A 13,214-nucleotide genomic window follows, 5' to 3' on the forward strand; every position below is an offset into this window, starting at 1 on the left:
ACTCCTGAACACAGTGGAATTACACTGATGTAAAAGTGGGAGAAGAATCAAGCATGGAATATATGATCTATATATAATATATTGTCCCACAAAATAGAAAGCCTGATCTAAAGGTCAATGAAAAACTCTCACTGCCTTGAATCATATCAATAAGTAAAGAGTATCAGGCTTATATCTTGCGACTAAAGGGGACAACATATACTGGATTAAAAAAACTGTTATGACAAACATCTTTATAAACGTGCTGTTCTGACAAGCCTCTTTTAAAAAGTGGTAAAATAAGTTAAAGGGGTATTACCAAAAAAAAAAAAAAATTAAAGTGCAGCTTAACAAATTATTATCCCAATCTTGCAAAAACACTTAGGCATGTGCTTAGGCATGGAGGTTGTAAGATTACGCCCACGTGTAATGTTAAGCATGTGCCTAATGTCTGCAGGATTAGCACCTATTTGAGAAAGTTTAAAAAATCATCATTTCAGTATTTCTTTCTGAGGCAAAATAAATGGCTATACTTGGTGTCTCATCTGTAACTACACTGTATTCATATGGTTATGTATGCTCCATGGTACTATGCATGGAACTGCATGTTTTATGTCGCTCGCAGATTCTTGCTTAAAAAGATTCATTCACATGACACTAAATGTGTTACCTTCATGTAATTATGGTATCACACCATAGAGTAACTGCATAATAATTCAAAGACCTGGTACTTGTATTTGAAGTTTATATAGAAAAGCCAAGTGCTTCATCAGTAATTACAAAACAACTAATCACCATGTACATGCAATAGCCAATGGCTCTGCAAAATAAAGCATTATCTGGATTTTGGGACCTTGTACAAATTATATTTAAGTGTAATTCTTCAAATACTGTTACTGTTCCTTCAGTGTAAGAGCTTGTTCAATCAGATGTAAGCTGTATGACATGTTCTTATTTGCGTTCATAGCTAAAAGCATTCTCAGTATCTCAGTTATTTGTATCTCTGTCATTTCTAAAAGCACCACATCATATGTTTCCTCCATTTGGTCTAATCTTGACTATTGTATATTATGTAGCTGTCATTTTTTTTATCCATACACTTACCATGTATATTTTTTACTTGGTTTGAATAGTGCCAATACATATTTCCCTTGATAAAGCTAGCTTAGCCAAACATTTTTAATTTTCCTAAACACACTGTCTGGAAATGGGGAAAACAACTGCACTGGAAAAATAAGATATTCATATGTAAATATCAATGCAAATCTCCTTATTAGCTTGTCCACTGATCTACTAAATGTGTAATTAAAACCCACAACACTGATTGGCTGTCAGGCTCTGGGTAATCAAATGAGCATTTCCAATAGAGTGAGACACATTGCAGGCTTGAGTCTCAGAAGTGTTGAGTATCTTTAACGCTCACTGAAATCGAGGGGAGTTGAGAGTGCACAGCGGCTTGCAGGATCAAGTCACTAGAGTCCCAACACAGGAAAGCACTCAAGCACATGCTTGCGTCCACCCCTTTTTAGGAAAGTATTTCAGTGTGCGCCTAAGGGCTTATCTTCACGTACAGTACTAGAGTGGCACAGGTGCAGCTTTAGTAAGATGCTCCTACACTGGTGGGAAAGCTTCTCCTGTCGGTGTAGTTAGCTACCCGCTTTAGCAGAGGTAGATTATGTCGGAGGGAGAAGCTCTCCCGCTGACATAGTGCTGTCTACATTTGGCGGGGAGTGAGTATTCCACACCTCTGAGTGACGTAGTTATACTGCTATAGGTCTGTAGTATAGATCTGGCCTTAGTCCCACTGACTTTAAGGAAGTTTTCTGGAGTCAGGGCATCAGTCAGCATTTGCAGATTTTGTATGCAGTATGATCAACTGCAAACCTGAGGAACTGTTCTATATTTGATTTATATTTTTGATTTAAAATGACATCGTCTGATAGGTACTATTTTGACCTTTCTGCAGTCATCCCACATGGTACAATGCCTATAGGAGCCCATGAGAATTTTATTTACATTAGGGTGTGAAGGTCTGGAAATGGTCTGTATATTTTTATTTTCTGAAGAATCTTCCTGATTAAACTTTTTAAAATTTTATTTCTGCTGAGTCAGGAATGCTGAAATCTGCTCAGTTGTTCATTTTGTGAACTAATTCTAAATGTATTGCTTGCAAATTATTTTAAAAAGTCATTATTTTTGGTTCCTGCTTTATTAACCCCTCCTTGTTGCCCATACTGCAATAACTATTGATCCCCCTGTCTCCCAGCATTTCAATGTATATTCAATGAAAATCTAGTGAATGTGAAAAAAAGGAAAAGTTATTAGGTACCTTTCCAGATCTCATAGCTTCTTTAGCCAGTTTAAAGTACATAGCCCTGTTGTCATAAAGACAATGTCCCTTGTCCACAGCAAACAATTACTAGGAAGGGATAGTTCTGTTCAACAGTACTATATATGGCCTATGTTTATTTTATTTAACAGGATAATGTGAGTGCCTGACTTTCTAGTTGTCATACTGAAGTTCATATTACCTCAGCTTAATTAATGTCAAAGGGAATAATGCACATCATTTCACATGGTATCAACCAATGTTAAAAAGGACACATGAAATACAGTGTGCATGTGTCTTATTTTTCATTGAATAAAAAATATATCGATAAATTGCAGATTGGAACAAATGATAATCTAAATTAGGTTTCGGCTGAATCTTTCCAACGAAGATAAAAAAAAGTCACATGAAATGTGACTTACTATGAAAATTTGTCCACAATCTGTTTTTGAATTGCACAAAAATATTACCTTTTCAATCCTATATTAACTCTTTGGTTACTCTCTGCTTAATGACAGAAAGCACCCTGCTTTGCAGATGTGGTGAATGGATATAGCTGAAATCCATGACTGACTCATAGTTACAAGCAATATTGTAAAACACACACTAGCTCTGTTTATAATTGGAACAAGCTTTTAAGGCCATTTGTTAACTAATAGCCATGGAATGAACCTGTACTGTCAACATACTATATGTTAATTTTTCATCCAGATAGTCCAACCTCTTTCTCACTAAACAGTATTTGAGATAATGTAAGGATGCTGTGTATTGCTTCAGTGTCACAAATGTCTTATATTCTCTTCTGTATGTCATTCTTATTACTGGTATTCCATTCTGGCATTCTCCTGGTTTTAGCTGTTTGGAAGTTTTCATGGGATTATAGTATATATATGTTTGAAGCATCATAGACCCTGAGGAGTTTGCTTCAAAACTGGTATCAGCTATGGCTCATAGACTTTTTTTGTGAGTTTTGGTGTCCGACTTATTTTGTTGGATATAACTGATTTGAAAAAAAAATATGCTCTCAGCTACAAGGGCATACATTAAAAGTGAAAGGAGTTAACTCTGAATTTATACCCTTTTATCCGACAATTGGGCACAGTATGTTTGTTTTTGAAATCTGGATGCATAAAAATGTTGTTACAAATATAGGCACTAGTCTTGCCATTGGATTAACTCTTATGGGTCTCCCTGCAGGTGCAAGGGTCTGCACGCATTAGGCCAACTCCAAGATCTGAGCTTATAACTTAAGGCTCAGTCCTTATGTTTTGCAACTCCCATGTGATTTCTTCTGAGTGGAAGCACTGCACAATCAGTTTATCCCAGAGCTCCTGTGAAGAGCTTCCAAAATCTTTAGCAATGATTTTGCTGCTTTATACTGTTCTTAAAGACATTCAAAATACAGCCCCGAGGCCACAATTAAAACCGGGACAAATGCATTGAATGTCTACACAGGAGATGCTCTTATCCATTGAAAAAGCTCATTCTGGTTCAGCTGGCAAATATATAGCGGTGGTGTAAATTGCTAGCCAACTCACTAGTAGCTCCCAATAGCTGAAAAGGCAAAGAACAAAAGCCAGAATTATAATGAAACTGACCTATGCATACATTTTCATCGTCCAGCTCTGCAGAAGCATTTCTGAAGTAGCCCAGCCTGCATAACTCACAGTGCTGCCCTCTAGTGTTGTGTTTACAGCTCACGCAAATGACTGTATTTATCAGCTCGATGTAACTGCACCGGTTGGAGTGGCCGAAGCATTCACAGTCTTGCAAGGAAGAACAGAAATGTATACAAAATGTATACAGTAGCAGAGTAATAGCACATTACATGCTTGGTTAAAATGAACTATGCATAGAAGATGAATGGTAGCACATACATGTTAGTCAGTGTAATACATTGACAACAACAGATGTCTGATTGGCATGAACATGACATCTGTTTCAGGCAGGTTAAAATGATCAGACATTCATGACTCTGAAGATTGCTTCTCCTCAGTAGATCTGATGGAAATGAAGCATTTGCAGTTGTAAACCTTTCAAGGGTTTTGTAGGCTCAGTTTACAAATGCATATCTTTTGCACATTTGAGATGGAAATAATCAAAAACACGTGCAAAACTTTCCTACACTTAAAAAAATTACGAAATGTTAAATACGTAGGACAAAATTGTCAAACTTGGGTGCCCAAAGTCAGGCATTTAAATCCACAGTTAAGCACCAAAATAAACCAGTGTGATTCTTAGAGATGCTGAATAAGCATAACTTGTGCTTAAGTAAATAAAAGTTGTGGATGTTGAATACCTATGAAAATCAGGCTATTTCACTGAGGCGCATAATGGTCCCAAATTTGATAATTTTGGCCAGCTTTCCTAAAACAATTAACTTATAAGAACAGAAAGGAACAGAGATGAGTGCCATTTAAATGCCTGTTAAACTGCCATCCTGAGTCAATACCCAACCTATCTTTATACCAATGACAACACTTTTAGCATTTGAAAAATATCATGGAAAATTCTTCGGTTTGTGTAGAATAGGAAGAATGCTTACCATAGCCATCTAAAGTGTAGTGCCCACTTTAGCAACTATAATTGTATCGAAAAAATATAACAGGCATTGGAATTCTGTCATCTTTTATAAAACCAATTTCTGGCTTGGGCACAAAAAAGTCATCCTAAACTTTTATTAGCAATTTTTGTTGTTGTTCTAAGTAAGCATGACACATAAGGCTAAGATGTCTGTTCAGCTTGTCCTTAGCTTTTGTAATGACCTGATAGCAACACAAGATTTCGAAGCAGTCCTGACCCTTCTCTCTGGTCTAACAGAGACTCTGTGGTCTGCTATCATGGCATAATTAGTTTCCGGGATGAGGACACCAAACATACTGAGCCTACAATCAAGCCAGCTGGCCAATCAATGAAGTCATATTGTAGGTGGATTCGGAAGAAATAATTTACCTTGCTTTGCCAACTTCCAACCAGCAGTTGTATAATATCAGATCATTAGGTAATAAAAGTGTGTTCATTATAAAGGGGAGGTAGGGAATCTGACTGTATGCTTGCTAACATCTATTAGTGAGCAGAGAGGAAGCTAAAGAATGTGCTATGAATGACTGCAGAACTCACCCACATGGCCCTGCGATCATAGAATCAGAGAATATTAGGGTTGGAAGGGACCTCAGGACGTCATCTAGTCCAACCCCCTGCTCAAAGCAGGACCAATCCCCAACTAAATCATCCCAGCCAGGGCTTTGTCAAGCCTGACCTTAAAAACCTCTAAGGAAGGAGATTCCACCACCTCCTTAGGTAACCCATTCCAGTGCTTCACCACCCTCCTAGTGAAAAAGTTTTTCCTAACATCCAACCTAAACCTCCCCCACTGCAACTCGAGACCATTACTCCTTGTTCTGTCATCTGGTACCACTGAGAACAGTCTGTAACCTTTCAATACAATAATATCATAACTCCTTACAAAGCCAAGAAAAACAAAGCTGCATAAAAATTCATTAAATTGTTGTAACAGAACTTTGTCCAAAATATAGTTTGGACTAAAGAAGCACATCCTGTAGTTATGGCTGACTCAGTTCTCTCTCCCGCTCTCACACACACTCTCAGACAGACAGACATATCATAGTAGCTGATTCCGTGCACTTGTTCTTGTTTCATCAGTACTAAAGAAAAAAATGAAACTGTGTCTTGTACTTAACTACACTAATATGGACACTGATGCTTTTATTACATGAGAGAAATAGCTTTGTGAGTTAAGGGGTCTCCTGTCAACCCAGCTACCACCTCTCGGGGAGGTGGAATACCTACATCAATGGAAGAAGTTCTCCCGATGGTGTAGATAGTATCTTCACTAAGTGTTCCAGTGCTGTATATGTAGCCAAGCCCTGATAGTTTACTACATTAAGGTTAGGTGAAGATTTGGGAACCTTGGCCATTAGACTGATAGTGTTACTTGATATAAATTAACCCCAGAGACAATCTACTGTCTGATTAAGGTGGAAAATGAAAGAAACAACCCCTGCCTCTTTATCATTAAATAAGATAATTGCTAATACAATAATGAGCGTGCTGCCTTGGCCTGTAGCCATTGGGCTTGATTTTTATTTACATTAATTCCCTTTCACACTGCTCTGGTGCCCTAAAATGGGCTTACATTGTGAAAATGGTGTAATGGGGTCTTCATGTAAATGAGAATCAGGTAATTTCTCCACTGGTAACATTAGGCCAGTTATCACAGGAACATAGTACCTAGAATTGCATGCTACATCATACAAGCTGGGATGATAAAACAAAGGTTGGCAGAATTCAATTTTTGTTTTTGATATTTTTGGTGGATAATATCAATGTTCATTTTAAAGCATTGTTCATGTTTTTATCAATTTAAATGTTCACAGCTGGAAATTATGGGGATGAGTATCAGACAATGGGAGGGTCAGACAATATCTGTTTAATGGTAGTAGACACTGAGATTCCAAAAGTTAAAACTTTATATGCATTAAAACACAAATTGTCAAAATCATGTCAAAATATACACAGTAAATATCGTTATATCAAACTTTAATAAGTTCTTAAGCAGCATTTTTCTTACTTTGCTTATCTGTATATTTCCATTTTTGTTGATGGATTTTTTTGTCTGTGTGTGTACAGTGACATTGAAGTTTATTGACATGTGCCAATAAAAATTTAATCTGTCCAAGTCTAAAGATAATGCATATCGCTGCTGTTGTGGCTTTCTCACCTTTCTGGCATAGGAACAAGTGAGTCATACTAACCCTTACACAGAAAGGCCAGAGTATGACATTATCACCCTCTGATCAGTATAGGCTGAAATACAACTTTAGTTTCTTAGACACACAGCTCTGTCTGGCAGCCAAGGCAGAATTCCATCATAGGCAAAGCCATTCAATCACTGATATAGAAGGGGGAAAAGGTGGTAAAAGCTAGGGTGCTAAAGCACTAACGAAAAAAATATGAGAAGTGCTTAAAATGTTGACATATGCTGCTTTCAGTTTTGAGCACCACATGTCAGAAAAGACAGACAAATTAGAGAGAGTTTAAAGCTGAGTAACAATAAATGGTAAATGGTTTGGAAAATAAAATCTCAGAGGAAAGGTTAAGATAGGTAGGTATATTTAATGCAAAGAAAAGGAGTGCAGAGATCGTCAAGACCAGATTTGATAACCATCTCTCTCTGGATGAATCAGGAATTATCAAATCCCTTATCAAGATGCAAAGGGATGAACGAGATGACACATTAGAGGTGCTTTTCTATAAAAACAATCCCAATATTGTAAAACAATATTGTAAAATCAAGATACAATTGCACTTTAAAGGAGATGCATAAAATAATATCAACCATCAATCATTTTATTCTTCTCCACTTCTAGTTTTAATACCTCTCATTCCTTTATGAGGAAATGCAGCTATGCATTTACATGTGTGAAATGATACAGTCCTGTACTATGGAGGCTAGCTCCAGCTCAGGCTTGAACCATTCCCACTGAAACTGTCACATGAACAGTTGTAGAGGTATATGCAAGAGAATCATAATTTCTGAAAAAAGACATTCCTTAGGTGATGCGTGAGACACCTGTTGTTTCCATATTTTAATTAGCAGAATACAAGACTCTTTCAAGAAGAGAGAATTTTTTTGAAAAGTCTCATTTTTTCATTGCCTGACAAATCTCTCTCCCTCTTCCTCCACTACACACTAGCAAAAGACAAACAAATTAGCTTTTCATTATAACTTTCGAAATAAGCTGCTTCAGTTTCATAACAAACAGTATGGCTCATTATCAGTTTCATTAACTGGGTCAAACTTAATTCAGATTTTTGTTAAATAAACCTATGCCTTAGTAACTCATGTTTCATGAATAATGAGGTGTTGATAAGGATAAATGAGAAAAAACAAAACACCTTTTATACATACACCAGACAGATCAAATGATGAGGAAAATCAACGGGGGAAAAAGTTCTCAGATGGATTTCAGACTGTGAATGACAGATATTTAGCTGCAACAGCTTGACTTTAAGTCATCAAGACAATACTGCTATCCTTTCAAAATGCCAATAAAATTTCACTATGTTTATATTAAAATCATATCTGTTGATATGTAATGCAATGCATGCCTATAAATGAAGTTTGTACTATATTAACACACAATGGAGATGTATGGTATACTACCAGTGCAATAAGACACTTTTTTGAAAATCGTATCATTACACCAGATGGCATTTATGTTTTATTCTAGAGAATATGAACAAGAGATGGTTTACATATTGCCTGCCCTCAACTAATCCGTTTACATTTCCTCATTTACAGTCTATGTAAATTAGTGACAAAGATAATAGTTAGGCTAACATGTTAGTTTTCTAAACAATAACCTGGACTGCCATATTCTAACTCACATTTAATTCTTTCAAAAAACAAATGCTCCACTATTTTATATCCAAGCAGAGATTGTCTATGAAGCATATTTATTCTGTTCTTCACTATGGTTTATGTTGTTTGTGATACTTAATGCTTCAATTGCTGTCAATAAACATGCTTCACCAATAAACTGATAGGTACACTTCACAGATATTCCAGATTCATACAGTGCAATGTTCTCACAACACAAAACACTAGGAAATCACTGTATGAATCCAAGAATTCCTACCTCTCTTGTGGTTTGCAACTTGAACAGAAGAAACAGTTGACAAAGATAATTTGGGAGCAACTGGATAGGTTTAAAAACATGAACAATAAATTAGAAAGGTATCATATAGGAACAAATAAAAAAGCTTAAAAATGAATTACCTTAGTCACTACATTTTTAATTAGCTTTAAAAAATTCAACATAAGTGAGTATTTTTTAACTATTGTTTGCTGTTCTGAAAAGGAAGGTTGATATTGAGGTGAAAATGAGTGAAACACTATCAATGATTAAGGTATTGGAAATGATAATAATTTGAAGGGTTTTAAAAACAGGAAGGAGAGACCGTTTTAATATCTGCATTTTTATTTGGCTTTGGCTCAGATGTTATACATGACCTAGGGAGTTTCTTCCCAAGTCCATAATTACTGACTATACAATACACCTCATGGTCTGTATAGTTTTTATCAAATTTATGTACAGATGTTGTTCTAATTGTACTATAAAGAAAAGCATAATAAATAATGTGCAGGTATGGGCATCATTCTGTAATCAGGATGTACATATATTATACTTCAAATACTGGACTCAAGGATCTTAATTCTGATAAACGTTAAACTCTTAACAATATGCTCCAAACAAGTAATCTAACCACAAAATATTTGAAGTTTTTTGTGCTTTGTGTTCTCTCCTAACATGTAAAAGCTTAATAAAATTTTCATGTGTGTGGGAACAATGCATAATCTTGTACTGCTCAAGATGCATTGTGAAGTGATGTTAATCACTTGCAGTATAATTTGTTAAACTATGAAATGCTTTAGAAATGCTAAGTGTCATTTTGTTGAGGATGTTTTGATTGATAATTCATATGAATAACAAACTGAACTTTGCTGCTAATCCTTAAAGAAAGCAGAAGAGCAGAGATAAATTTGTCTCTCTTCTTTAAGGAACACATGCAGAAACTTGGAAAATATAACATGGACTAGCTGATTAAGATTATTCTATTTGTTAGTAACCTATGTGTATCTAGGGCAGCCTCAGTTTCATCACCATGATCAAGGACTAATACTGCAGTCCGTACAATATAACTCCCCAGCAAATTGCTAATGTATTTTGTTTAGCTTAACAGCTATTTCCTGGATCTTCCTCTTGCTCATTTCCTCCTCCTCCATCTGTATTCATTAGAGTTTAAAAAGAACATCCTGTGCATAACCATGGCAAGCTGCAGGCCAGAGTTCTGCAATTCTGGGGGAAGGGTGCAAGGGAGATTGGGGAGAGCAAGGGGATTTCATGTTAAATAATGAACGGGTTTACATCTGATTGTCAAATTTGTAGCATGCAAGCTAGTATGAAGACAAATTCAAATGGAAAAGCATTTTACTTTATATTTTATTACTCTTAAAATCACTCTATCCCTTTCTACAGTAATCATCATGCCACAGTCTGTCACTGTAATTTTTTGTGTGTCATTGGAATTCAGATGCAGAAGTATTGCACTAGGGATTTCAGAGAGATTGCTGTCAATGCTAGAGGAGATGTAACTTTTAGACCACAAAGAAAAATACTTAGAAACATCTCTTCTGTGACCTGACCTGCTTAAAAAAAAAAATGGAGGAAAACCCAAATTCTGAAAATATTGTATATAAGATTGTTAAAATAAATTCCAGGAGACTATGGTCCAACTGTCTTCGACTATGCAGCTGAGCTCTGAATACAAATGGGAATAACATTCATTTCACTTAAGAAAACAAAGTGAAAGAGAGACATTAAGAAATGGGTTTGATGTAGACCATGGAAATCTTTGGCACTCAAAAGTCTTGAAACTGTCTCATAAAGCAAACTGCGATGTCTATACAATTCCAGGCTTCTCCAGAGATTCACTTTAAATTTAATCTATGAAATTGCTTACAACTTTGGTGCCTGCTTTTCCATACTTTTTGCAGTAGTGTTTCTAGTCCAGAATCTGTATATTAGAAGAAGCCTTTTTCATGTAAAATTTTGTTTATGCTAATTCTCATTAGATTGGTTTTGACAATACCATTACTTAGTACCAACAGAAAAAGGAGCTGGATTATTATTATTTTTTGCAAACATGTGGGATTTTATTAAAGCAATTTAAGTAACTTTCGACCAGTAGGAATTTTACAGAATCCTACCTTGATTTGGTTTAGAAACCTCAAGGGAAGAAATATTCGGCCATATCCTATCAAACTTTGGTGGATCTGCATGCATCAGGAAAAATCAGGATTTGTTATTTACATACGTGATATTGTTCTAAACAGAGAAGTGTATGGACAAAGACATAAACCACAAACATCTGCTACTGGACTTGTCTATGATGCACTTGAACAATACGTGACTCCCACATTGAACAAGAACAAGCAATTGATGATTCCCAAAACATTGAATGGACATTAAATACTGTATATAGCAATTTATCTTTCAGGATTTTAGATATTAACTTCAGTGTTAAGAATATATACTGGAAAGATATATATATTTTTAACACTAATCACAAACCAGGAACCTTTCTGTTTATGCTATTATTTTAAACCTAGCGTCCAGAGATAAAATGACAATATCATACAAATACAGTAATTTCTTACTATAACATCTCATTTTAAGGACTTTAAATCTACAAATACTTACATAAAAAGAAGCTTCTACTATCAGCAAGTTATATTTACTAGGGGAATGAGTTATTTGTTCTCACTTTTGTGTATTGTATCTCTTTCCCATTGCCCCATCAATATCTTATATAGCTTAATTTCTTTTAAATAAATAATGAAATTAAATTTTTCTTAAAAACATTAGATAAAGGAAAAGATTTCTGAATTAGTTGGGTAGATTCCCAAACCACAGATTTCCCAGTAAAAGGTGAATCCCCCTTTTCTTCGTCAGATGCATCAGTTTACACATATTGGAAGTGCATTGCAGCAGCCAATCGGAAAGGGAGCACACACAAGTGAAAGGTATCAAAAACCTGTATTTGTAGAGGTAGAAAGATCACCATAGCACTTGATGAAAGAGTGGCTAGAATTGTATGCACCTGTGAGATAACTTCCCCTTTTCTAGAGTACTGACTTTTATGGCTTTTATAAATTACTTTATTTGGTCTTGTGTTTGAATAATTGAGGATTGATCTCACGTGTTAAGGGACTGTGAAAATAGTCTCTGTATGTGATAAAAAACAAATAAAAATAAGAGTGAGGTCTGGATAAAGAGAATAGGAATCTCCTAGCTGTCTTACCTGTTGCCTTGATTGGACCTTATCCTTTTACTCTCCTAGCCACTGTGTAATAATACATCAAAAATCTTTGAGACAGACTAAAGTTACATTACAGATACGAAGTGCTACTGGCAGAATGGCTCTCTTCTTGGCACTTGCCCTCCAAAAATACAGAATAGTAAGGTGGCCATCAGCTGAAATGGCCTAGGCATTACCAGTAATAACATCATACTATGTCAAAGCTCAAAGGAAATCTGCACAACACTTTCAAAAGATGAACTTAGGAGCTTAAATTCATAACTTTGCTAGATACTAAAAATCATGGACTGAATAGACACACTGGATTTATGGGTTACTACAACTATCCCACTACAACTCTATCCTGCTAACGACCCCCCTTCCAGCTGCTTTCCCCCCTTCCTTTCCTCCCTATGACTGGAGGAGTGTTAAAGGGCAACAAAAATGATTAGGGGTCTAGAACACATGACTTATGAGGAGAGGCTGAGGGAGCTGGGATTGTTTAGCCTGCAGAAGAGAAGAATGAGGGGGGATTTGATAGCTGCTTTCAACTACCTGAAAGGGGGTTCCAAAGAGGATGGCTCTAGACTGTTCTCAATGGTAGCAGATGACAGAACGAGGAGTAATGGTCTCAAGTTGCAGTGGGGGAGGTTTAGATTGGATATTAGGAAAAACTTTTTCACTAAGAGGGTGGTGAAACACTGGAATGCGTTACCTAGGGAGGTGGTAGAATCTCCTTCCTTAGAGGTTTTTAAGGTCAGGCTTGACAAAGCCCTGGCTGGGATGATTTAACTGGGAATTGGTCCTGCTTCGAGCAGGGGGTTGGACTAGATGACCTTCAGGGGTCCCTTCCAACCCTGATATTCTATGATTCTATGAAAGGGCTACTTTATCTTAAATGGCCCCTTGAAATATATGTTAAGTATGCTAAACAATCTGTTCCACCTTGTTTTTAGCTGTGACATGAGTACCTTTCCCAGACCTGAAGAAGAGCTCTGCGTAAGCTCAAAAGCCTCTGTCC

At 36.2% G+C, this 13,214-nt stretch overlaps 1 protein-coding gene across 2 annotated transcripts in view; it reads right to left on the minus strand.

The window, feature by feature from the left end:
* Positions 1-13,214, minus strand: part of NTNG1 (netrin G1) — a 199,058-nt gene that overhangs the window by 40,099 nt on the left and 145,745 nt on the right. Inside the window, exon 5 of one of the 2 annotated variants that reach the window (XM_073356854.1) lies at positions 11,103-11,168. The exons of the other annotated variant lie outside the window; for it this stretch is intronic. Within the exon in view, the coding sequence (XP_073212955.1) occupies positions 11,103-11,168 (66 nt within the window). The remainder of the gene's footprint in view (positions 1-11,102; positions 11,169-13,214) is intronic. 2 annotated transcript variants of the gene reach the window in all.

Source organism: Lepidochelys kempii, chromosome 8, assembly GCF_965140265.1.
Source record: "Lepidochelys kempii isolate rLepKem1 chromosome 8, rLepKem1.hap2, whole genome shotgun sequence".
In the NCBI taxonomy this organism is placed as follows: Eukaryota; Metazoa; Chordata; order Testudines; family Cheloniidae; genus Lepidochelys; species Lepidochelys kempii.